This window comes from Anas platyrhynchos, chromosome 18 (assembly GCF_047663525.1).
Source record: "Anas platyrhynchos isolate ZD024472 breed Pekin duck chromosome 18, IASCAAS_PekinDuck_T2T, whole genome shotgun sequence".
Classification (NCBI taxonomy): domain Eukaryota; kingdom Metazoa; phylum Chordata; class Aves; order Anseriformes; family Anatidae; genus Anas; species Anas platyrhynchos.
The window spans coordinates 7977369-8001292 of record NC_092604.1 but is presented as its reverse complement, the minus strand read 5'-3'; the positions used below and the strand labels follow the sequence as shown (position 1 = coordinate 8001292).

Sequence of the window (23924 nt, the reverse complement as noted above, 5' to 3'; positions counted from 1 at the left end):
GCTGTGGGTGAAGGCTGGGGAGCTCCAGCCTGGCCCAAAGGGATAAGAGGGAAGGGCAGCAGCAGCTGGGCTCGTTTTGGGCAAGATGGACCAGCTCTGGCAGGAGTTAGGGACTGATTCCAGTTAAGCCCCATCTTCCTCTCAGCCCACAGTTTGAGAAGTTTCTGGCCTCACGTGGATTTCAGTTACGCATCAGATGCTTGGCATGCTCCTATGCATGGTAACCGATTGCCCTCTTCTGGTAAGCCTCCATCACTGCTTTCAGTGTTACCTCTGGAGGAGCCCAGCTCCCAAACCCGGGCCTGGAGCGGGCCGTGAGGGGCTGAGAGGCTGCGGTTGCCCTGTGCGCCTCATCCTGCAGCCACGGGCGCTCGAGGCTGCTGTTCCCAAACACCAGGCGAGGGACACATGAGGCAAATCGGGTGCTCAATCTCTTTTTTTGCACTCCTGAGCCCTAATCTCTCAGCAATGAACAGTGACGTGTTGGAGTGAAGAATTTATTGGTGCTGGCTTGTCGTGCTCCCGGCCCCGCTTGGTGCTGGTGGCTCTGGGCCTGTGGCCGGGGGGGCCGTGCCTTGGGCGCCGCCATCTTGGGTTTCCTCCACTTGACACAGCTCCTTCAGAACAACCAGAAACGGATAAATGGATAAATGAAACTGCCACGGCCTCAGGAGAGAATGTACTGTAAAGAAGGGTGTTTCTTTATCATTTTTTCTTTTCAGCTGATTACCGTTTTAAACAGGCACAGATATTACATGTGCTTTTTGAGCTGCCTGAAGCACAGACCGCGCAGTGAGCTACTGCTCTTTTCTACACCCATGCCCAAAAGAAACCAGGTTTCTGAAGCAAATCCGTGCTGTACCAGTACACTGCACCAGCTTGCTCTGAAGGAATGGGAGATTCAGGCTTAATGAGGAAATAAGCTAAAAACATGTACTACCTGTGTGCTCAGAATTGCTAACACCTGGGGCTGATGCAGTGATACCCCAGCCTCCGCTCACCTGTGGCTCCTTCAGCCCAAGGCCTGCATTACATTTGTTTTCCCACTTTAACTTCAATTCACTTCAGCCCTGGTGAACTCTAGCACCTTGTCCTGGCACAGAAACCCCTTCTGGCTGTGATCCCCAAGCTCTGCTGAGGAAACATTGCTCGGGTACATTCCCCTCACTTGGGCTTTCTCAAAGCGTTTCCATTTTGCCCAAATATCAGTGACAGTCCCCACACCTCTGTGTCCCCTTGTCAGCAGCTGGTGAGCCCAGCTGGGCCCGGCCCCAGGTGCTGCTTGTTGCCTGAGCGGCCTGGCACCTCCCTGCCACCGCGGGGGCTCAAGGTGGGCTCTCTGTCCCTCTGTCCGTCCCCTCCCTGGTTTGTGTGAAGCTGTGGGAGACCCTCTGTAAGGAAAGTCTGGGTGAGCATGAGGAAGGCAGGTGGGTGCTCCTTAGCCTGGGCAGGGGCTGAGGTGAGGGTTGGCCCTGATAAACTTGTGGGTGGAAAACGGCAGGGAAAAGCTCTGTTTGTGTGGGGAGTGGGTGTGGAGTTGGTCAGTGGCACTGTCCCCTCTGTCGGCAGCAGGAGGGGGATTTGGGGCTTTTTTCCTGATACTCTGGGCTTTTCGGACTCAGGGTTGGATTCCTGACCCAGAGGAGCCCTTGGTACTCCCAGCCTGTTTCGGAGCACCCCGAGCTTTTTCCAGTTGAAGCGGGGCTGTGGGAGCCATGGTGTGCCCAGGGGCATGAGCCCCTTCAGTCCCGTGCTGCAGCTCCCAAGGGATGCGTCTGCTGCTGAGGTTGCAAAATGAGGATTTTTGGGGCAAAACTGGGGGTTAGGGATCCCCACTGGCTGCAGCGAGTCACCCCAATTCCCTTTGGGGCTGCTGAAGGGCAGGAATTTGCTTCAGGGAGCTGCGGCTCTGTGGTAACTGCTGGGGAAGCAAATCTGTCTGCTCGGGGAGGTGAGGGCACCCACCTGCCTCCATGGTGCGTACACGATCTCCCCTTCGCTGAGCCCCAGGCGCTGGGCGTGCTGGGTGAACTCGTCCCGCTGGGCCTTGCTCACGGTCTGATTTCGGGCTGAAAAATAAAAGTGTTAACATTTCGGGGGCCTTACATAGTCCCTGTGTGCCTCCTCCCTGTCTGTATTTCATGCCCTCCCCTTGCTCCCACAAATACTCATTGTGGAGGTGCTGGGGTCCCTCACCCCACCTGTCAAAGCCAGTCTTGGGCGTCATTTTTTTAATTTTATTTTTATTATTTACTCCTTCCTTGTTCCCATTGTAACTGCTTGCACAATAGCTTGTCACGCTCCTGGGGTGTTCGGAGGGATGTGTGCCCCAGGCAGGGACCGAGGCAGGTCTGTGTTTGCCAAACGTGGCTTTGGACTTCCTTAAGCGATTGCTCTGCAGCTTGTAAGGGCAGTGGGGAGCTTTATCGTGGTCTGGTGTGCTGCTTCACGGGGCTGCGTGTGGGCCTGGCCGGCGCTGCCTGTGCTGGTCCTGCAAAGCCACGTGCTCTGCCCCGGGAGGTAAGCACTGAAAAATCACGGTTGGCTTGAAAATATTGAGATTTGACGGTGATATCTGTGGTGTTCTGTGTGTGCTTCCTGTTCTTTGAATATTTATGGCGTAAGTGGGTTTTGGCTTTAACTTGTTCTTTCTGCTCTGCCCAGAGATTTAGGATTAATGGGATTCTGAACTATTCCCTGACCCTGGCGTGGTGGTTTGAGGAAAAATCACAGATTGGTGGTGGAACTGTGCAGCCGTGCGTGGTTAGGTGGTGGCTCTCAGTCCATCGCTTGGTGTTGGGTGGCAGCTTGAGGTTACCTTAGGATGGGGTTCACGTACCATAGAGATACAGCGCTGAATACGTCCTCTCCTTCTGCAGTTGGTGCTGGATGAGCAAAATGTCCTCAGAGCTGAGGTTCAGCAGCGTCCCCACGGTCTGCTGGGTCTTGGCTTTGAGAGAGCAGCGCCGGCGTTGGGGAGTGAGAGCTGCGTTAGTGCAATGAAACGTGCCACGAATGTTCCCCGCCGTTCCCAGAGGGATTGTGAAACCATTTGGAAAATAAAGCGGCCTCCTTCCGCGTCGGAGGGGGCAGGTTTGTTGCTTGTTCCCAGCACGGCATTGCTTCATGGGCTTTATTGCTGCCTCATGCGGCTGTGCCGCGTGCCGGGACCCGGCTGTGGGGTGGGCTCAGTGCCTGCCGGTGGGGCCCTGGCATCACATGGAGCTTACCAAGGCTTCGGACCCACAAAACCATCCCAAAATAACAACATGTGGGGCAATACAAGGCATCAACCCGTGCCCTTCTGAAACGCGGACTTAACCACAGCCCCGCACGCCGTGCCACCACTCACCATGCTTCACCAGCACTGTTCCACCACCATCAGGGAGCTGGAAGTAGGTGGAGTTGTTGGAGAGACAGCGGCCGCCCCTGCGGAGAGGGGGAATCGAGGCAGAGCCGTGGTGCTGAGCCCCCCCTGCCCATATCCTTCTGGAGAGGCCGGGCACTGAGGGCTGACGTTAACACACATGGGGGGTTAGGAGGAAGGGGTTGGGGACCGGGAGGGGTGCGGGCATCTCACGCGGCCACGTGCTGGGTGACGAGCAGCTCCTGCCCCCCGGCGCTGGGCTCCACGCGCAGGTGGCCGTGGTCGATGAGCAGCAGCTCCAGGAGGTGCTGGGGCAGCTGGGCGGCCCCGGCCACGTACCGCCACGTCCCCAGCAGCTGCGGGAGAGGCGTGGGGCTGTGGGGGCTCCCTGCCTGCCCCCCCCCCATCCAGCACCCGGCCCCCTCCTTACCCCCGGTGCCGTCGCGTTGGCCGGGCTCTGCGTGGGCTCGCAGGGAGCGGCCGCAGCGGGCGGCAGTGCTGTGAGGATGAGGATGGCAGCGATGCCAGCCGCTGCCATGGCTGCCTGATGGAGCATACCAGCAGGACGGACAGACGGAGGGACGGACAGACAGACGGACGCTGCTTGCTCGGGTGTTTGCTTTCGCAAGGCGGCTGCGCGCAGCAGGGGCTGCGGTGGCGCAACAGCGGCTTTCGGGGTGAGGGCCAGGTGCCCAGCCCCAGCTCAGGGCTCTGACTGGCTGGGCAGCATGGGGAGGGCGATGCACTTCCCGTATTTAAAAGTGAAATCTGCCCCAAATTTCCCTGTTTCGCTCCCCCCTATGCAGCTGCTGTAGTGGCTCCACAAGTGAGGAACTGCGCTGCTCACCGGGCCATGGGTGCTGTCACTGCCTCGTGCCATGGCGCGGGGCTTTGGGAGCCCTCTGGGTGTGAGCTGTGCTCACAGCGGGGCTGGGATGGCCCCCGGGGGCTGCCCGGCCTCCAGCCCCAGGCCGGGGACTTTCCCCATGCCTCATGTCCAGCTGGCAGCTCACGGCACTGCTGCCCTGGTGCTGTTGCTCGCAGGAAAACTTCCTTGGGGTCTGCCCTGAACCCTCCGTGTAACCTTATTTGTCCTGCTCAGTGCCCCCCGTGTGCTGCCACGTCTGTGTCTTGCTCCATGCCCTCACCCCTGGCAGGGCACAGCTTGGGGGCTGGCTCGGTTTCTGTTTGTGTCCTGTCCCCAAGCCCCACGGGCTGGCCCTGGTGGTGGCTTTTCCTCCCCCCTGCCCTGCTCAGAGGCACTCGGGGCCCCAACTTCCCCAGGGAGCCTCAGAGCTGCTTATGGACACGAGCCCGAGGGTTCGCTCACCCCATCCCCTAAATCCCCGGGGTTTTGTCTGACACTGGGTAGGAGACAGGGTCCAAGCTGTGCCCTCAGCCGTCCCCATCCCATGTGTGGGCGCAGGGAAGGCACACAGCAGGCGGCTGTCACGCAGGCTTTATTCCAGCTCGACGTGAGAACAGAAAAGCTGCAAATCCCTTCTGGGAAGGGCACGGTGTGGGTCCTCTGTTGGAAGACAAAAACTCGCCGGGACCTCCCGAGGCTGAGCCGAGCACCAGGGGATGTCCCCACGCAGGGGCTGGGGGCCACACACAGGGGTTCACTCCAGTTACTCTTCTGCGGTGGCCAAGGTGGCTTCGTCCTTCTCCTTGCCCTCGGGGGGACAGGCGTCCTTGGGGAGGGGGGACAGGGGCTCGCACCCAGCCAGACACAGTCCCGGGGTGCCCCGTCCCACCCGCGGGTTCCTACCTTCGGGGAGGTGACGAAGGTCTCCTCCTGCGTGAAGCCGAGGCAGCGCAGCTGGGCCCGGAACGCCTCCAGGTGCTCCTTGCTCACGTTGGGTGTCCGTGCTGTTGGGAAGGTGGCGTAAAAACGGGGGGGGAGAGGAAAAAAGGACGGGTTCGGGGGTGCTCCCCTGACAGCCGTGCGGGACAGCGTGCTCACCCGAGAGGCTGAGGCCCAGGTAGGACTCCTTGCTGTGCTTCATGACCAGCAGCTCCTTGTCGGTCTTGATCAGCTCGGCCATGGACGCCTCCTGCCCCTCCACTGGAAGGCACGGGGAGCGCGGGGACCCCAGTTAGTGACTGGGACACAACTGGGGACAGGAGTGTCCCCCTGGCACCGATGTCCCCAGTGTGCGGGGCTGGGGGTGTCCCCTGCCCCCGGACCCATGTATGGGGGTAGGAAAGGCCCGGGGGGTTCCTACAAAGGGCAGTTTTTGGGGGATGTGTGCCAGGAGGGGCTCAGTGGGGCGCTGCCTCTGGGGGCTGCGGCCGTACCGTGCATCAGGGTGGAGTTGTGCCGGAAGATGAGGATCTTGCTGGCGTTCTTCACCACGCACGTCTCGTTCCTGGGGGGGCAGAGAGGTGAAATGGGGCACGGCTGCCCCGAATAAACCTGGGGAGGGTCCTCAGGCTGCGGCCCCCTCCCTTGCCTCCCTGAGCTTGAGGCAGGGCAGCCCTTAGCGGGGATAAATGTGGGGTAACAGCTCCCAGCCCCAAATTTAGTGTTGATAGGTAGCAGGACAGGCACTGGGGTGGCTGCTGCCACTCGTTTGTCCCCCACCATGGCGGAACCAGAGCCCTGACCACAGCCTGGGATGGCTCTGCCCTGGGGACGTCCCGGCCCACCCCCACCCCGTCCTTACAGCCGCAGGGTCTCTGTCACGCTGAACTCATCGTCGTGGCTGCCGGGCAGGAAGGTGAAGGTGGCGTACTTCAGCTCCTTCATCTCGGCCACGTGTGGGGGGTAGTTGGAGGCGCCCATGATGTACACCCAGTGCCCCAGCAGCTGCCGATGGAACCAGAGCACATCTTTGAGGACTCATTCCCCTGGGGGTCGCGTGGGCCCGAGGGATATTTTAGGAACCGCGGGTGTCACGGCTTACCCCATCCACGGTCGCGTTGTCCATGACGGCCAGGGGGAGCGGGGCACAGGCGTGGGGCTCGTCCGCATGGGCACGCACCAGCCCCACGGCCAGGACGGGCAGGAGGAGGCAGGGCAGCATCGCTGGCACTGTGTGGGGCTGGGGGGGCTGCAGTGAAGCTGCGGCGCAGGTGGGACGTTGCTGCCCGCCGGCACTGTTCTCTACGGCCCCGCCGCAGCCCCGAGGCGCTTATTTAACCACGGGGCTGTTTGCTCAGGCGTGAAGCAATAGCAGGTGAGTGGATGTAAACTGGCAGAAGAGTGCATTTTTTTTTTTTTTTTTTTTCCCGGCAGAAAAGGTGAAGAAAAAAAATAAACGCGTTGCACCACCGCGGGCTTTGTTCTCGGAAGCCGTAATTCACCCTGCGGGTGGCGGGCCGGGCACGCTGCGGGCTGCAGGTGTGTTTGTGCAAAGTGCCGTGGGGCAGCGAGTGCTGCTGGGGGCTTTTGTACCTGCCCTGCCTGGGCAAGCAAGCACCTGCCCACGGCCTTTGCCCTTAAGCCAAAAAATTTGGCTTTTTTGGTTAATTGCTGCTCGTCTCGGCCCAGCCTTGGGTTGCTAACGCAGCCCCTGGGCCGTGGTGCTGGCGGTGGTGCCCAGTGCTTGGGTCTGACCCAAATGGGAGCACTGGGACTGGGATGGGGCCAAATCCGGGCTGGGGGCACAAGGCGAGGACACGAGCAGCAGCGTTACACGAGGCTGGGGCTGGTGGGTGCACAACCACGTGCGTTACATCTATTTATTTATTCACTCTGTTTTCTCCCAAGCCGTGTGTACCAGCAGTGACCCCGGTGCTGCAGCCCCACACACCCTGACACAACCCACGAGGTCCCAGGCTGTGAGCAAGAAGACTCCTTCCAAGGTCACCTCGGAGCCACTGAGGTGAGTTTTTAGTTCAGCAAGGATAAAAAGCTCATCTCTTGTCCCCCCCACCCTTTCCTCTGGCTCCCCAGCACTGCCAGGACAGGGGTGACGATGAGAAAGGTGCCGGTGGCCACAGCAGGGGACGTGTGGTGGTGGGGAGCTGTGGGGCACAGCCTTGTCGTGGGCTCAGCGTCGCCCTGAGGGCTGGGTGGGCGCTGCTGTGGGATGGGGATTTGGGGGCTCCCCTGTGGGGGCCTGGACGTGGAGCCTGCTCCTCACCCCCAATACCATTTCTCAAGAAGAAGGAAAAAAACAAACCACAAACATAAAAGTCCCATTTCGTTGCTTCAGTTTTAAATATTTATTTAAGTCCAAAAAAAAAAAAAAAAAGAAAATGAAGAAGAAAAGGAAAAAAAAAGCGTAAATGAGAACAGACGGTAACTGCGGCCGGGAGCAAACACACACGGGCAGCGGGGGGCTGGGGGTGAGGTATCTGTGAGCGGGGCAGAGCGCGGAGGGTGAGGTATTTGAGACGGATCCTGTTAACCTGTGTCGAGGGTGGTTGGCAGCCAACCAGCGGGCAGTAGTAAAAAAAAAAAAGAATACACCAAGAGAGACGCACATATATTTCTTTTTCTTTTTTTTCCTCAAAAAAATAAAATCCATAGTCCGTACGAGACATGAAAACTTCAAACAGGCACTGAAGCGTTTCCGATACAGTACAGCTCCGATTACATCAATATTATTCCTTATATAGAATTAAAGATTACCATAATTATCCTCTTTAAAAAAAAAAAAATCCTCCAAATTTACATACAGAGACTAGATTTCTACAAAACTTAACAAAAGAAAACCCCTCCAAGCCCGGCCGGGGTCTGGAACCAGGTACCATCCTCTCAGTCTCGGCAGAGGGGCCCGGACAGAAGGGTGCAGAGCTGGGTTTAAATACACGCGCTGAGCCCGGGGAATCGCTGCGCGCGGAGCCGCGGCCACGGGGCCACCACGGCTACAGCAAAACGAGTGAGTGACCTGGCACCGGCCCACGCAGCGCCCTGAGGCTTCATCCTGCAGCGGCTGCGGGTGAGCTGGAGCCCTCGCCCTCCTCCCAAAGCAGTGAAGTGCTGGTTTAAAAAAAAAAAAAAAGGAAAAAAAGAAAAAAAGGCAAATTGGCTTTTAAAACAGCCTGTGAATTATTTTGGATGCGCTTCGAGTTGTCGCGCAGGATTGGCATCCGTGGTGATTCAAAGATCCCGTTAAAGGTGTTTCTCTGATTTAGCTGTAGATCGTGACCACCTCTCTTCCTAGAGAGACGGCCCCATGGGCTTTTTTTGGGTCTGTGGCAAGACACTGTAGCACCTTCACAACCTTAAATAAAGTCATATATATAAAATAACACACTTTTTTTAAGAGCACCAGAGATTTCACAGTGAGAGGTAGAAACAAATCAGACAAGCCCATCCTCTCTCTCTATTTTAGCACCAATCTCTTCCCCTCTCCTCCTTCCATTCCCCTCTTTCAGCTTTGGGACTCTCCCCTACCCCACCGCCACGCCTGAGAAGGGACATTGGTTCAACTCACCCATGGAAGGAGGAACTTAGTTTTTTTTTATGTTTTTTTTTTTTTCTTTTTCTTTTTGCTTTAAATAATATAATATATATATTTTTGTTTCTTCTAATATTGCACATCAAAATGCTTCCGGTACGCAGAGCAGCCAGATTCGACTTGCGGCTCCGCCTGGCAGAGCCCGATGCAGCGCGTGGCCGTCCGGGAGCGACGAGCTCTGCGAGGGAAGCTCTATCATTTTTTAATTACTTTTCAATGGAGAGAACATTTGGTAACTCAGGAACCAGGTAAGACAAAAATGGGGGAGGGGAGAGAAAAAAACAAACCCACACGCTGCAAGTTGCTTGAGGTTTCTCTCAATATTTTCTTTGGTCATGGAAAAAGCTTTGTGTGTGGAACCGCTTGGACACCTAGTCCCCTGATCCCTTTTCACTGGTCACGTCCCGACTGATACCCGCTTCCCCACCATCCTTCTTATTCCTCCTTTCCACAACCTGCTGAGTTCAGTAGATCACGGGTTCTTTGAGACCTTGAGCCAAAGGCTAGAGCAAGAGTTGACCCAAAAGACACAGCCCAGCTGTCCTTGCTGCAGAGAGGTGGGAGATGCTGTGTGAAGACCTAGGCCAAAAGTGGGGTCAAAGCCTTGGAGCCCGGGTTTGGCGGCGTTGTTCAAAGGAAGCACACGGGGCCGACCTCGAGGTGGTATTGCTTTCCTGGCTCGGATGGGGGAAGGTTGTAGATGTTGACAATTGGCAGCTGCTGAGGGTCCTGCGTCCGAAATGAAAAGAGAGTCCGATGCCAGCGTCCGTCCTTGATCTGCGCAGGGAGGAGGGAAAGACAGAAAAAGTTGTTTTATTGCTGGAGAGGGGTGAGTTTCACGGCGGTGTATGAAAAGCCCTGAGCAGGGCTGGTGAGAGGTTTTGGGGAACCCTTTATCCAGGTCAAGTTGAGGGAAACAGATTAAAATGGCATCATAAAACTCGTGATGCAGTGGGAAACCCAAATGCAGGCACACTGCTACCACAGCAGCACATTGGGCATGAGCTGAGCCTGCTGGTGGCAATTCTCCTTCTGCCGTGTAACTATACACGTGTAAATTTGGAATTCAAATTTTAACTTTCTGTTTGAAGGCAGTCTTCCTAACAGGAGAACCCTGTAGCACCCTGGAATGGAAAATTAGTGTTAAACAGGTATCTTAGTCCCTTCTCCCCTCTTTTTTTGGGGTGGTCATGGAATAAGAACCACAGGCATAACGGGAGTCCTATCATGTATGCTGAGTGGGTTTTGCCTGGCATTTCTCTCCACCTCTCCCCTCTTTCAGGACAACGTACCTTGCAATCATCAGCTGCCACTTCTGGCTTGAGCTGACCTTCTGCCTCAAACATCTGCCCGTTCCAGGCCTTGAAGCGCACGGCTTTGTCCGAAGGTTTCTTGGATGAGCCTTCCCGCCAGACAGAGGTGTTCAGGCAGTGGATGGTGATGTGCTGCACCACCTCCGAGCTCAGCAGGCGAAGGAAGTTCATCTGGACTCTGCCGACGTCAAAATCCAGCTGTGAAGGTGACAGAGATGTTAGTGTGTGCCCCCTGCAGCGGGGCTGGGGGAGAGAGTGGTTTGTCAGTGCAAGGGGCAACAGCAAAGGAGTGCCCTGGGCTCTGTGCAAGTCAAGATGGCTGTGATAGGTGTCTGAGCCCCAAACTGGTTCTGGTGTGAGTAGGGGCATGAGGCCAGGCACAAAGTCAGTCTGGAAAGTTGCCATGGGGACACGGCAGGTGCTTTATTTTTCATAACAAACTGGCAGGTCCTTAAGTAGGAGAAAAACAACGCGTGCTTGAATTCAATGTGTGCTTCTGCAAGGAAGCAAAGCAGCTGGCTCTGGAGGGCACTGCAGATGAACCCAGATACTGCCACTGGTATTTTTCGGTCCAGTTACTTCCTCAAGAAAAATTCCCTGGCATTCACTTCAGCGGCAACTTGTGTATTTAAGCTGACCACACTTTTTCAAGTGGCAGACAACAAAATGCAAGAGTGACCTGAACATAAATTAATCCAACAAAGCATTTGGGGGCAGCATGTTTGCAGGATTACTGGCCTCTGTTAAGGTTATGGGTTAATTAAACACTGCTGGAAACATGCTGCTCTGTCTTGAAAAGAGTCAACAATGTAGGTATGTTTTTAACTGCATGAGAGCAGTGCTGAATGCTACCCGCACAGCTGCGCTCGCCCTGCTGCCCGGATTAAGGCAGCTTGCTGGGTTACAGTGGTCACTGTCCCGGGTTCCGGGAGAATATGCCTGTGGGTAAACATTTCGTAACGGTTGTATGGGAAATGCTGCAGTGTGTGTACCTTGGAGACAGTGATGGGGCTGAGGCATGTCTGCCCACCGTTGGTGAAGTTGCAGATGACCTGTATGGTGTCTGAGGAACAGCCGAGATTTGGGTCGATCCAGTAGGTACCTAAGAAGTAGAGGATTTGGGGATTAACAAGAAAATTTAACTTTGCTGTGCATAAGCAAAGGCAAGTCTTGATTCCTGCATTCTGGTCCCAGGGAAGGAGACCAGGATGGAGGGATAACTCGGGGCTTCCTACCATCGTTCATCTTCTGTTCACAGTTCATGAGGTCTCGACAGATGCGTGCAGGGTTTTCCTTGGTGCCCAGGGGTCTCTTGATGCTCTGAATGAGGTTGCTGAGGTAGTGTAGAGTCTTAAAGATCTCCCCTCCGTGGTCTAGCATGAGAAGGTCTGGATTCTGGTAACTCTGGAGAGAACAGGAGGCAAAGTCAGGTGTGCCCTGGGGGCACGAGGTGCTCTAACCACAAGGAATTCTCTTTATAGTGGGAAAACTCCATGGGCCAAGGGCAGGCTGTGGCAGTGAGTTGTGCCAGCGTGCACTGTCCTGCACGGGTAATTGCTGCTGTGTTGGCAAATTCACAATGGGAAAGCCATGAAGTTTGGAGCCTCACAAGTAGGGAGCAGAACTGCATCCTCGAACTGGCCCATTGCATGCACAAACCCCGGTAACTCCACAAGAAGCAGACAAAGCAGAGCATTGCAGACAGAAACTCCAAGCAGACAAAGAACGAGCAAGGCTGGGAACGGCCCCAGCACAGACCAGGGAGGAGTTCCACAGTACCCCCGTACCTCTGTCTTGAGCGCGGTGCTGGAGTCAATCAGTGTCCGGAAAGCAGCCCCAAAGCCATCTTGTTGCTGGTGTGGGGTGAAAAAGATGGTAACTGGGACTGGGGGAAGCTGAACGTGCCCTGATGCAAGCAATCCCTTCTCAGTCTAGGGATGTGATTCAAGCCTTGTCCTGTTAACACGGCGTCTCTTGCTAGACCTGAGTGTGTGTCTTTAGGTCCCAGCAAGCCCTTCTTGATGCCCCAACAGCACCTCAGCTCTGCATGATTTATTATCGTCATTAACAAATGAACAAAAAACAGAACTTACAAATGAAGCTGGAATTCCTGGAGGTCCCTAGAAATCAAAGCAGAAAAGGGGCATCAGCCAGAACAATGGGCACTCACTGTTGCAAAGATGCTCATTTATATCCTTTTGAAATCCTCTTTACCCCGAGTCCCTCAATACAGATGAGTGAGAGAGGCAACAATGCTGTCTCTATAAAATACTTGGAGATGGTTTGGGCTGAAGTGCGATAAACACTAGTCCATTCACACACATACGTTTTTGCATATGAGGAATGGGGCTAAGCTATAATTTCCAGGGAGTGAACAGTCCCTCCGGAGAGTATCGCTGCAGTAACTTCAGCTTGTTTCAATAATGTCTTTGAACTCTTTCCATGTATACGTACCGGAGGGCCAGGGTGTCCTCGTGGGCCTGGAGGACCCTAAAGACAGAGGGGCATCAGTTAGTGAAATGTCTTCAATTTGCATTACAGTTTCTTACGGCTGTCACCAGAACGAGTCTGTTCCCTGCTAAAATCCTCCAGATTTTTGACATTTTACAGTATCCTCTCCCTCAAACACTTCTGGAGACAGGACATGGCTCTGTTTCCTCCATTTCCCAGTTTCGGGTGCATCCGTCTGTACCTGGTCCAGCCCTGCTCTATCTCTTGTTCCTTCCCTTGGTTCCTGAGCTCTCAGTAATGCCAAATGCCCAGGTACACATCATGTTCCCTGTAGGGACAGTTACCCACCCTACAGCATTATATTTGCTAGAAGCAACTACTTTGTTTAAATGAAATATATTAGTCAGAAAAAAGTGATATCAAATACTCACCCTTGGACCTGGAAGACCCTGTAGGAAAAAAAAAAAAGAAACCTTCAGATATTTATTATTAAATTGATGCTCATTACACCCTGTACAGTCACGGCAGAGCCCCTGTGTGTGGAACAACCACTGGGAGCAGTGTTGGGGTCCCAAGGAAGAGGAGCAACATGTCCTGTACACCCGACACAGCCCCTGCATGCTGAGAACAAAAGGAGCTACAGGAAGGTGTGAGAGTCCATCAGGGCCCCTGTGAGAAGGGGAACGGGGGCAGCAGGAGGGAAGTGCCCTGGCACCACCACCACTCAGACAGGTCCCTGTGGGAGGGACACAAGGGGTGCAGCCTCCAGCCACTTGCTGCATTTTGTGCCTGGAGGTGCCGCAGTCATCGTTCCAGTGGCAGCTTTTGCTGTGCCATTGGGTTAAGTGAGCTGGCGTTTTAAGTGCAGTGTGTGTCCATGGGCACGTGTGTGTGTGTGTGTGTGTGTGGTCAGCATCTTGCCCAGGGGGGACCCGATGCCCAAGCAAGAGAGGGTCCTGGGTGCTCCCGGGGGAGGCCCTCACTTACCATTTCCCCGCGGCTGCCTTTGTCTCCCTTCGGCCCCTGTGAAGGCACACGAGACAGGTGTCAGTGACTGCAAGCTGCGCTTTTGGATGCACTGCCACCCAGAATCGCCTTGCAAGCACCCAAGCACATCTTAAATAAATCATATTCCCACCCTAAACTCCATCCAAAACAAAAAAAAAGCCATTCCTGGACATTTCAGAGATGAAACGTAGAATAAGCAGAGGCCCCTAGAAGCAACCGTGTACGCAGCACAGAGGTGCCCAGCCCCTGCCTGCCGTGAGCAGCCGCTCGCCTGCCTTTAGGCACAAGCAACCCCTGTGTCCAAAGCATGGGGCTGCCGGCATCTTCCTGGTTTTCACCTCTGCCAACAGCAGCTTCTTTGTGCTGAGCTCTGAATAACTTCACGCTCATGTTTTTATGAAGCACTGACCTGAACTTTAGTCTGTGTTCAGTGCCTTTGGCATCTTGGGGCAGGCAGAGATTTTCAACACTTCCCTGAATCCAGCTGGTCCCAGTTTAATACATTTATCAGTTTTCTGTTGATTTTTTTATTTTTATTTTTTTATTCTTCCCTGGGGCCCCCCAGGCCAAGTTCTCTGGAAAAGCTGGCAACTTGCTTTTGCAAAACTGAAATGACATTCTTGTCTTCCAGTCTGATCTCTCTATCCAAAAACTTGCACATAAATAGAGTTATTCCTCACTTTTAAGTTAGTAATCCCCCTCAACTACATATTCAGCCAAAGACTAAGTCTCGAGCTTCTCTCAAGCTGCTCATCTTGGAGATCACTTTGTTTCCTTCATTACAGCAGGACTTGAGATGTAGTTAAGATGTCCACAAGCATCTTGGATCTCAACCACTGTGCCCTGCTAAAAAATACAGGCAGAAGAAAGGCAGATACTCACGGGGCTTCCCGTGGGACCCAGAATGCCATGCGGACCAATAATTCCTTCTTTTCCCTAGACAAGAAAAGATATCCATGAACCACCACGTGGGAACCGATGGTCAGTTTGCCATGGCAGACTCAGTGATGACACCAAATCTCTTTGCAAACTGCAGAACCACTCACCATGAGGCCGGGTGGCCCACGTGGTCCCTGAATGCCTTTGAAACCAAGGTCTCCTGGGGGCCCCTGCAAGCAAACACGAGATGCCAGGTCCTGTTAAACGTTCCCCACACGTGTGCCCCTGCTTACAGCCCTGCTGCAAGGGCAGTGGTGCTGCCCCTAGTCTATGGGAATGGGATGGTCCAGTTTTAAACATTCCCACTCCTCTTTTGCAAGCCTTTTACTTTCTACAGAAAACAAACCGGTTCCCCTTCACCAGTAAAAGTATACGCCAATAAAATGGGTCTAAACTGGTTGATGTTGGAGAAATGAGGGACTGCAAGATGTGCAGGTGGGGGGCTATAGGACAGCCATTTTCCATCTACACCACACCCATTTTAATAGGAATAAATTTCATCAAAGCACGGTCAACGATTCTTTCAGACATTGTGATGCATAAATGAAAGAAAGTTGGAATCACAATTTAATTTCAATAGTTTATGCAGAACTACCAATAAATAATTTTCAGCACTTATTGCATTGTCTGGCCACAATAAAGAGAGACTAGAAAGCCAAGTGGTCACAAGATAGCCTCTTACCTTTGGCCCAAAGATGCCCGCGATCCCTGGAAATCCTGCCTCACCAAAGTCTCCCTGGAAACAGCAGCCAAGACAAACACAAGAACAAAGAGCAACAGTAAGTTCACATTGAACTGGTCACTTGAAGACACGCCAAGAGCGCAGCAGCTTCAGAGAATGAGAAATCCATTAGTATTCTTCAGTCTAAGCAGGACTGATGAGAAAGAAGTATGAGAGAAATCTGAAGGAGGCATTACACAAACATCAGACTGGAAGCAACTCCAGAACATCTCACAGACTAAGCCTTTTTGCCCCCAAGACAAGAGGCATACCTACAATATTTCTAGCAGATGCTTGGCTAGCTTGGAGAGCTTGGACCACAGTCAGCAGGAGCAGGGTGAAGAGCATCTACTCTGAGATTGATCCTGGAAGTCCATGCTCCAAGCCCTTTAAAATAAGCACTTCTTTTATTTCTAATACCAACTGGACTGATTTACTGAAGGGTAATTTCAAACTATGCTCAGTTATACTGTCAAAAAAGTGTGTGTTCCTACAACATAACCTCCCATTCAAAACCAGGAAAGCCATACATATCCCCTAATTCTTTTCCTATTCATCCCTGCAGGGATTTTTGATCACTTTCTTAAGAAAAATAATAATAATAAAATATTTGGAAGGCCACTGAGCTTGGATTAGCACATAGCATGCACTCTGAGAATTAAAAAAAACCTCACTGGGTAGCACGTCCGTATAGAAACACCCTCATTTCACCATAATGTTTAAGATATATGCCCTTTGACATTTCTGGGCTTCTCAGATGTTAAAATGCAAAATGATTCAACATTAAAAAAAATGGGACAGAAACATGCACCAGATGATTCATCTACAGTCTCAGGAACACAAGAGATGGAAAAGGCTTGTTTGGCCTCTCAGCTGGACGGTGTGACCCACGCTGGATTGTACTTTACGGGATGTTTTACAATGCCTTGTTCAGCCCGGTTGTAAATGACTCAAGCGATGGGGTTTCCACCACCTCTATTACAAGGCTATTCCAGAGTCAGTCTAGAGACCTTACTGTTAGGAAGTTTTTTCCTGCCACGACAGTGAGAAACTTCTTGGCAAGAAAGGTCTTGGTTGGACTCGGTGGAGTGTAAGAAACTTTCCAAGCATACGAAGTGATTTCACTGCCCGCTTACGGATCCTGGAAAGGAAACTCGCTACTAACAGAGGACTAAGGCCTTTCCTGTTTTATGAGACCCAACCAAGCCCTCTTTCTAGGGGAATTTAGGGCAAAAGTAAATGAGAAGTCGGAAGGGTTTTAGAGAAATCTAAATGCCATGGAGTCAACTCAGCTGAGGGGACCTGATCAGTGTTTACGCAGCAAGGTATGCCCCAGTTCTGGGCAAAGCAACCTGCCAGAGGCGGGCACAAGAGGCAAAACAATGCTGTTGTTGTTGGCTGCCACCTTCCAGCCTGAATACTGCCATCACAGGGTTGGATATAAAACATGCAAATAGGGCAGCTACCTTTAATTGAGGTGTTGAGGATAACCATCTTGTGCCTTGCTTTGTGTTAGTCCTAATCGCTCTGGTTTTATGTCTGTCGTGCTCTGGAGATGCTCAGGCTGCCCGGGCAGGGAGAGGTTGCACAATGTCTGTGCACATCAGGTGGCTGGAAATGCCACTGGTGCCAAGATGCTGAGCAGACAGAGGGTTTATTAAGTGAGACTTGAAAAAGGCCCTGCTTAGGGGCTTCTGTAAGATTTCTAATAAGTGAATCTAAAGTGTTTAAATAGTTATAGTTGTCTACTCTGTCAGAGTGACTCCTGGCCTAAAAAGCTCCCAATCCAAATAGCTCAACATAGCCTCAGGCTGATAAAGTGTGACACCTCAGTGCTAAGCTGGGCAATCCCACCAGTACAATAAAAACGCACAAAGGATTAGGAGCCTGCCCTGCAGACAGGTGTGGGAATTTAACTTCTGCTTCGACCGAGGGCTCTTGGTGCTTCTCCCACAGCGTGCTCTGAACCCGCAGCTCCGCTGCCTTCCAGCCTGCACGGGTGATGCCTGCTCCTGCATCTCCTGCACGTCCCAGCTGGAGCTGCAGCCCCTTGCACCTTTGGGATGGTTTGGATTGCAGGAGCAGCTGAGGGCATTGGGGTTGTTTGGGCTGGAGAGGCGGAGGCTCAGGGGAGATGGGCACAGCTGCATTGTCTTGGGGAACGCAGGCACGGATTAGACATCTCTGCACACAAGTGAGCAGTGAGGGGCGGAGAAGTGTGCACATTGGAGGGAGCTGCTCTGACACTCCAGCACTGATGTGCAAGGTTTATGGGTTCCCTTCTTTGTGACCCTCCTGGGGTGCACCCTGCTGTCCTGGCGTGAGGCTCTGCACCTCCTCCTACAGCGAGGGGTCAGCGCTGCTCAGCTCAGCGGTCACTCACCGGCTGGCCTTTGGGGCCTGCATTGCCAGGGCTCCCTGGAAGGCCCATTCCTCCTGGTGATCCTCGCTTCCCTGTTTGGCCAGTCTGTCCAGGCAATCCTCTTTCACCCTAAAAATAACAGAATTCAAACAATTCCAAAGGACAGGAGCTAAATATAACAACATTCAGCCGAAATAGCCATAGATGGAAAGCTGGAAAAAAGTGTCTCATCAGGATAAGGAATGTGGTTTCATCACGAGATGCCTCAGGTCTGCTAGGGCTGCAGGATGCAAGGCCAGCGAGGGGCATGGCTGGGGCCCCTCCTGAGCTCCACGTGGAGCAGGAGCTGCAGCAGCGGGGTGCTGCCTGCCTGGGGGCTGAGCACAGAAGGGGTTGAAGCATCTTCATTTGCACTTGTGTGCGTTGCCTGTCCTGCCCGGCAGTTTCCCATAATCTCGTCCCCCTAGCAGCCAAGCAATTGATGATTAAGCCATTGGAAATGCTGAAGTCATGCCAAGGCTTCAGCTGCAGCTCAAGGCCAGGAGCAGGGTGTCAGACCCAGCACCGCTGTGTGCTCCCCAGCTCTTCCCCTCGCCAGGCACCAGCAGCAGCACAAACCCCAGCTGCTGGGATGGAGCATCCGTGGTGGTGAGTGCCCGGGGTGGTCGAGCAGGTGGCCAAAGGGCAACCAATTTCCCTGCAGCCAGGGTGTGAGTGTGGCACAACTACACAAGGGTCTGTCAGCCACTTCTGCTAAGAGCCTGTTATTCTGCCCAAGGCAGCTGGAGGGCAGCAAGTGACAGTTTAAGTGTGATGTGTTATGGGAGGCATAATTTAAATCAGACCTGATAGCCCCAAACCCAGCTGCACTCTTCCTACTTAAGAGCCTTTCTACACACGGCTCAGTTGCTGTTGGTCCAGTTTAGGCCCTGGGGCCTGTCTGGACCAGGGCAAGGACCAGTAAGAAACCCAGCTGTCACCAAGCAGCTTTTCCCTGTTTCCACCCAAAGTGATGCCCAAGCCCATGCTGGTTCCAGCAATTCCAATCAGGTAAAAATACGCTAAAAGCAAGCGGCACAATTTCCCTTCCCCAGCTCAGGCCTCACAGGGCAGCAGGGGGAGGACATCCACGTTTCAGTGGAGTTGTCCGTCCTGGACATCTCACAGGCAGGCTGTAGCAGTTGCCTTGCAGCTTCTCCAAGGTCACATTTTTTTTTAACCAGGTTTCTACTGAAAGGAGGCTAACGTGTTCGCAGTGTGGGTACGTGTATTTGTAAACGCCTGTGCTCAGAGAACTTTGACAAAGGAGGAAAAGTTGCTGGGACATTCAGCTGCTGTGAACTTAATGAAAATGGATGGGTGGATGAATGAGAAGACTGGATGGAGACTGACTGGGCCTCCAGCTAAGTGAAAGGTGGCAGCAGGAGTTCAGACTTCATTAGACCCTGGAGAATCCAAGCTCTAGAGACACGAGGCTCACAGACTGCATAGCTCATAGAAGCATTTTAGAGTCACAAACTCACCTTGAATCCTGGTGGTCCCTGTGCCCCGGGCAGTCCTGGTATGCCAGGGTTCCCTCTTTTGCCTGACATCCCTGTTACACCTTCTTCCCCATCATCTCCCTGCTCTCCCTAGAAATGAAACCCAGGAGAGGTTATGAAACACGGCGCTCTGTCTCCACTTGTGCACATCTTCTGGGGGCAGCAAGCACGCATCTGGGCATGGGTGGACTTGCAAAATCTGTGCATGCAAGAAGCTATTTGTCAGGCTAGAAGCACAAGGTTGTTTACAGATTTGGCCACGCCTGTATGTGAGCTAGGAAGAGCAACATAGGATCCACTCTGGGTACATGTAAACTGGGATATCTGTGGCTGGACTACATCCATTTCTCCTGTGTTACCTTTTATTTTTCCAGCTCCTAAGCTGCACTTGCTATCAATACTATGAGGTTACAATGTGAACTCACCAGCACCCCAGGCACGCCATCCTTTCCGGGCACTCCGTCCACGCCAGGGGCACCCTCTTGACCCTGCCTTCCCACCACTCCTCGAGGACCTGGTAGCCCAAGCGTGCCCTAAAATCACAAAGGTGTTAGCGATGGAACTCCTGAACAGCATCTGCTGGGGCAGAAAATTGATTTTTTACCTACCGGTGAGCCTCTGCTCCCGGCACTGCCCCTTGCTCCTTGCTTTCCTTTTTGACCCTGCAAGGAAAATAAGAAAGACATCTAAAACTGCAGCAGTTCCAGCACAACTCCACTTGAGAGCCTGACTTCAGGGTGTGCTTTTGGATAATGGCTGGAAAGAGTTTTATAAAAAGGAGATTTATAAAGTCAGTTGCTCCAGCACTGGGGAATGAACTGCTATTTGGTTTTATTACAAGTGATTCTTCGTATGTCTTGAGAGTTCTAGGGCAGGAATGAATAGCTAGAAGGCAAGGACCTACATTTTTCCTAATACAGAGCAGATGAGGACAAATAAAGCAGGATGAACTCAAGGGAGGACTCAATGCACTGGCAAACATTAGAACAAGATGCTTAAAACCTGCGTCCTCTGTCTGTTCATTGACAGCACAGCACAGAACCAAGGCACTGGCAAGTCTTCTGCAGGGCATTCACTAAGGGCATTTCTCCCCAAGTAGCTCCCTGTATTTTGGGAAGTTATGGAAATGAAAAGGGTTCCTTGTGTCTAAAATTTGCAGTGCTGCTTTGTGAATAAAGACGTATAAGAAATACTCCAGAGGTTTATTAGCTGTAAGAAGGATTAATTTCGGCAGAATGAATGGAAAACTCAGCCTCACCATCTTCACTAGGGCTCTTTTAGTGAGGTCATGCACTAAAGCACTTTTAAATTGAGGCACTGCATTTTCTGTGCATTGTTTCTCCATCTGCAGAGGACCAGGCAGACCAGCTACACGAAATAAATATTCCTGGGGGTGCTGTCTCTGCTACTCATTAGACCCAAAGGTAGTTCCAGATCATCCACTGACGGGTAGAGTTTATTCATCTTATCACCTGGTACCTTCCTTGCCAAGAACACCTACTGTAGGTTAGGCTATCTTCTGGCATTAACACAACAGGGTAAAAATAAAAACCCTAATGCCTGCCAAAAGGGAGCAGGAATTTGCTGAGTATTGAGGTCACATTCTTATGTTTTAGCAAATAAAATCCCCGCTCTGTGAGAATAATTAGCAGGCTGTCATTACAGCCAGATGTGGAAGTTGGAGTAGGTACCACAATGAACCTTGAAGGAGCTGTGTGCTGTGTTTCCTTGCTCAATAAAGGCAAGGAGTTAGAGGGACTCCTCCAAGAAAGGTAAAAACTGCATGGATAAATTGACTCCCTAGCTGGAAGGTTTCAAGTCAAAAAAGTTGATGGTTCAGGTGAAGGGGAGGGACACTTGGCTGGCTCAGATCCCCTCAGGGACAGACTGGAGCTGGAGCTGGCTGGATTTGGAGGCAGCACATGGATGAGTACAGGAAGGGGGCACAACCCATGGCAAGGACTAAAGACCTGCCCCAGATTCACCTTTCTTGCAGGAGCTGTTATTGCCTTGATCGTCTCCATTTTCAAAAAGTCAACCAACTATTGGGTTTAGACACTTAAATGCATGTTTACAGCCCTCCCACTAGGTTTTCCAGTCTTTCAAGGTGTAGACCATAGGCCAAATCAAACACATTGGGAAAACACATGACAGTCCTCTTAATTAGACATTTTCTTCAAAATTGGGACACTATAGATCCACCCTGCTGAAACCTACCACATCACCTTTGGATCCCTTTGCTCCTGGCTGGCCTGGTGGTCCAGGATCCCCCTACAAAACATAAGCAAGAAAAATCTGCTTGAAATTCTCTTCTGGCAATATCTTGCATGAAGTACAAAGAACAGCATTTTTTGTGCCCTAACAACGCTGACCGTATGGAAACAATTCACGGGAACAGCCTGTGCTCAGACAAGCCTCCTGGGGAAAAAAGATGCAAGGAACTGTCTCCAGAGAGCATTTAACAGGGTATCAATTGGAGAAGAAGCGATGTTACCCCCTCATTTGGGTGGTGCCTGTGTTTGGGGGAATCAATCACTAAATTCCAGATTGCACCTGGAAAACCATGCCCCGAAGTGAGCAGGAGGGAGCCTGGTTTGAGAAAGGCACTGCACAAGCTACGTGCAGAATGAGTGGTTCACACAGCAAACACATCTCCAGTGTTGGTATCACCTCCTTTTTGCGTGCTGCAGCCCTTTCCTTGGTTCTGCCTGGATGTCACATCTTGGACAGCTACCTACAGAAACGTGAAACTCATCCTGTTCAATTCCCCATCACCCACATCTCCATGCTTTCTTCTGGCCATCCAGATTTTTGTGTATTTGTGTCGGGCAGTTTCTGGAGGACCCACCTACAGAGCTCCCCCTCTTCAGCTTGTTTCTGAGCCGCATTTCTCATGCCCTTTCCTAAAGACAAGCCAAAGCTCCCGCTTCCATTTGAAACACTGACATCTGCAGGGAAACCACCCCTCAGAATAAATTTACTCCACTGGGGAATGCAGCAGCTCTACCCATTTCCAGACAGAGCACATGACAGAGCACTAAGATTTTAACCCAAACTGAAATTTGTTGTTCTTCCCAGCAGCCCTACAAAAAATGGGAATCAATTCAACTTGATTTCCCAGTACAAACTCCATTGAATGTGCTACTGCACTCTTGGCTGCAATAGTACACAGATATAATATGTCTGTCTGTCTGTCTGTGTGCTCACATATGCAAATTAGATCTGCCTTATATAGATAAAGGAATAAAAAATCATTTCCTTAAATTTGGATTTAATTTACTCTTTCACAATGCACTGAACTGGGAGTCACTGTGGTCTCACTGGACCAGCTCTCCCCAGAAGCATCATTTCCAAGTGGCCCCTTCCAGTGTCACTGCCATCTTGCACTGCCCACCTCCTAAGCTTTCCAGCCTTTCTTGGGTTCTTCACAAAAGCCAGTTCTAGGGACAGGCTTTTGCAAGTGCCCCCTGTCCTGTCACCTATTTATTAGTCTCAAAATGTGACTCCAAAAGCCCATTTCATAGGCCTGGCTCATGGAAACACACACCCTGTGTTTCATACCTCACTGTACATCCCTACTGCAGCCCTTCCTACCTTCCTCCGTCTCTTTTTTCATATGCATGTGACATTGGGTAGCTTACAGTAAAGCAGCATCTCTTACAGGTAAGCCTTGCTGTCCAGGTTTTCCTCTTTCTCCATCAAGCCCTTCTTGACCCTTAAATAAAAAACAAGAGAAGGAACATTTGTTTGTTCTTGGGAATTTCGGTGGGAATGGGGAACAAACACAGGTGTAACAAGCAGCACGGGCAGGGTAAGATGAACATATCTGCATTCTGCTAATGCACAAATGTTGAAGCTTATGGGTAGTGTGCATGCTACCATGGATATGCATTGGAAAGAAGTAGCTAAGTGGAACTGCTAAAAACTGTCTAAGCAAGGGGGAAGTTTTTCTAATGTGCCCCTAAATACACACAGTTAATTTAACTGCTGCTCCAGTGAATTTAAACTTTTCTGTACTTTCCTGCAATGGGTTGCTCTGACCAGCTGCTTTTGGAGGTGAGACAGTCAGCAGAGACTTTCCGACCAACAGCAATTAGCTGGAGATGTCCCACAAAGTGGAAATCATTTGTAACTCTGGTCTTGCTTTTGAGAGTAATTGCATTAAGATTTTGGAAGCTTCCAGACATCCAAGTTAACAGAGATCTTCCCATGAAACTGTTTACAGCCATTGGCACATCAGCCTTGAATTTTGTCTGACTGACAATGACCTAACTTGTACACATCTTCCCCAGGGCATTTCCTTGATAACCACAAATAATCCTAATGAGAAATTCCTGCTCCTTCTTTCAGTCTAGTGTGCTCCAGCATGTGCACAGCACTGTTGGATGCTGAGCTGCAGGAACTACATTAGACTTCAGCAAAATTTTTATCACTTCAGGTAAAGACACCTGAATTTCTCTTCCTTGTTTGAAACACAGCCACGTGCAGCAGTTGACAAGGCACAACAGCGGGTTATGAATTGTGCCTACTGGGCAAAGGGTAGACCTTCAGGGGGCTGATACCGATTAGGGGAACTTCTCCAGGACTACAATTTCTGAATCACTTACTGGGAATAAGACAATCATTTACTGGGAAAAAAGACTCACAGGATAACCAGGGTCTCCAGGTTCCCCTCGATCTCCTCTGTCACCAACGGGGCCCTACAGCAACACAACAAAAGGCTTAAGTTAGATGTTAACAATCCTCTTATCCACAGAATCTTGATGGCTTTATGCATGTTCTACAAGTAAGGAAGCAACACAACTAGT

The 23924-nt window shown here is 51.9% G+C and overlaps 3 protein-coding genes and 2 long non-coding RNA genes across 8 annotated transcripts in view; 2 read left to right on the top strand and 3 right to left on the bottom strand.

Moving 5' to 3' along the window:
• Nucleotides 1-418: 418 nt before the first annotated feature.
• On the bottom strand, nt 419-3932 carry LOC101790661 (uncharacterized). Its single transcript, XM_027471072.3, has 6 exons — nt 3798-3932; nt 3581-3723; nt 3353-3429; nt 2840-2950; nt 1966-2069; nt 419-617 (listed from the first exon to the last, which is right to left on the bottom strand). Exons 1-6 carry the CDS (start codon nt 3921-3923, stop codon nt 498-500), a joined length of 681 nt encoding a protein of 226 aa, XP_027326873.3. The 5' UTR covers nt 3924-3932; the 3' UTR covers nt 419-497.
• LOC113845475 (uncharacterized) lies at nt 624-4460 on the top strand. The gene is made up of 3 exons (XR_011804014.1): nt 624-1427; nt 2292-2520; nt 2880-4460. It is a non-coding gene; the product is annotated as an uncharacterized lncRNA (long non-coding RNA).
• A 349-nt stretch (nt 4461-4809) lies between these two features.
• Nucleotides 4810-6500, bottom strand: LOC139999029 (alpha-1-acid glycoprotein-like). The gene is made up of 6 exons (XM_072025315.1): nt 6277-6500; nt 6037-6179; nt 5669-5739; nt 5334-5435; nt 5139-5239; nt 4810-5061 (listed from the first exon to the last, which is right to left on the bottom strand). The coding sequence occupies exons 1-6, from the start codon at nt 6394-6396 to the stop codon at nt 4999-5001; spliced, it is 600 nt and encodes a 199-aa protein (XP_071881416.1). The 5' UTR covers nt 6397-6500; the 3' UTR covers nt 4810-4998.
• A 103-nt stretch (nt 6501-6603) lies between these two features.
• On the top strand, nt 6604-9024 carry LOC139999031 (uncharacterized). Its single transcript, XR_011804015.1, has 3 exons — nt 6604-6713; nt 7083-7197; nt 8886-9024. It is a non-coding gene; the product is annotated as an uncharacterized lncRNA (long non-coding RNA).
• The window catches only part of COL27A1 (collagen type XXVII alpha 1 chain), a 153728-nt gene continuing 138642 nt past the window's right edge, over nt 8839-23924 (bottom strand). For 3 of the 4 annotated variants that reach the window (XM_072025311.1, XM_038188066.2, XM_027470675.3), the window contains exons 44-62: nt 23763-23816; nt 22778-22831; nt 21334-21387; nt 19725-19778; nt 19542-19649; nt 19099-19206; nt 17597-17704; nt 15175-15228; nt 14600-14662; nt 14436-14489; nt 13533-13568; nt 12977-12994; nt 12549-12584; nt 12188-12214; nt 11882-11947; nt 11330-11498; nt 11087-11196; nt 10074-10292; nt 8839-9558 (exon numbers count right to left, since the gene is read on the bottom strand). In XM_072025311.1, coding sequence (XP_071881412.1) covers nt 9412-9558; nt 10074-10292; nt 11087-11196; nt 11330-11498; nt 11882-11947; nt 12188-12214; nt 12549-12584; nt 12977-12994; nt 13533-13568; nt 14436-14489; nt 14600-14662; nt 15175-15228; nt 17597-17704; nt 19099-19206; nt 19542-19649; nt 19725-19778; nt 21334-21387; nt 22778-22831; nt 23763-23816 — 1539 coding nt within the window. In that variant the 3' untranslated portion in view covers nt 8839-9411. Of the gene's footprint in view, nt 9559-10073; nt 10293-11086; nt 11197-11329; nt 11499-11881; nt 11948-12187; nt 12215-12548; nt 12585-12976; nt 12995-13532; nt 13569-14435; nt 14490-14599; nt 14663-15174; nt 15229-15267; nt 15601-17596; nt 17705-19098; nt 19207-19541; nt 19650-19724; nt 19779-21333; nt 21388-22777; nt 22832-23762; nt 23817-23924 lie in introns of those variants that run through there. The other variant, XM_027470677.3, reaches the window with a different exon arrangement.

Bases quoted from the DNA above. Each gene is read 5' to 3' on its own strand.
- LOC101790661 (XM_027471072.3), bottom strand. From the start codon at position 3,923: ATGCTCCATCAGGCAGCCATGGCAGCGGCTGGCATCGCTGCCATCCTC. The intron at 3,430-3,580 runs GTGAGATGCCCG...CCCTCTCCGCAG, and splicing joins GTCACCCAGCACGTGGCCGC to GGGCGGCCGCTGTCTCTCCA. The intron at 2,951-3,352 runs GTGAGTGGTGGC...GCTCTCTCAAAG, and splicing joins AACAGTGCTGGTGAAGCATG to CCAAGACCCAGCAGACCGTG.
- LOC139999029 (XM_072025315.1), bottom strand. From the start codon at position 6,396: ATGCTGCCCTGCCTCCTCCTGCCCGTCCTGGCCGTGGGGCTGGTGCGT. The intron at 5,740-6,036 runs GTAAGGACGGGG...CTGCCCCCCCAG, and splicing joins GTGACAGAGACCCTGCGGCT to GAACGAGACGTGCGTGGTGA. The intron at 5,436-5,668 runs GTACGGCCGCAG...CGTGCCTTCCAG, and splicing joins CAACTCCACCCTGATGCACG to TGGAGGGGCAGGAGGCGTCC.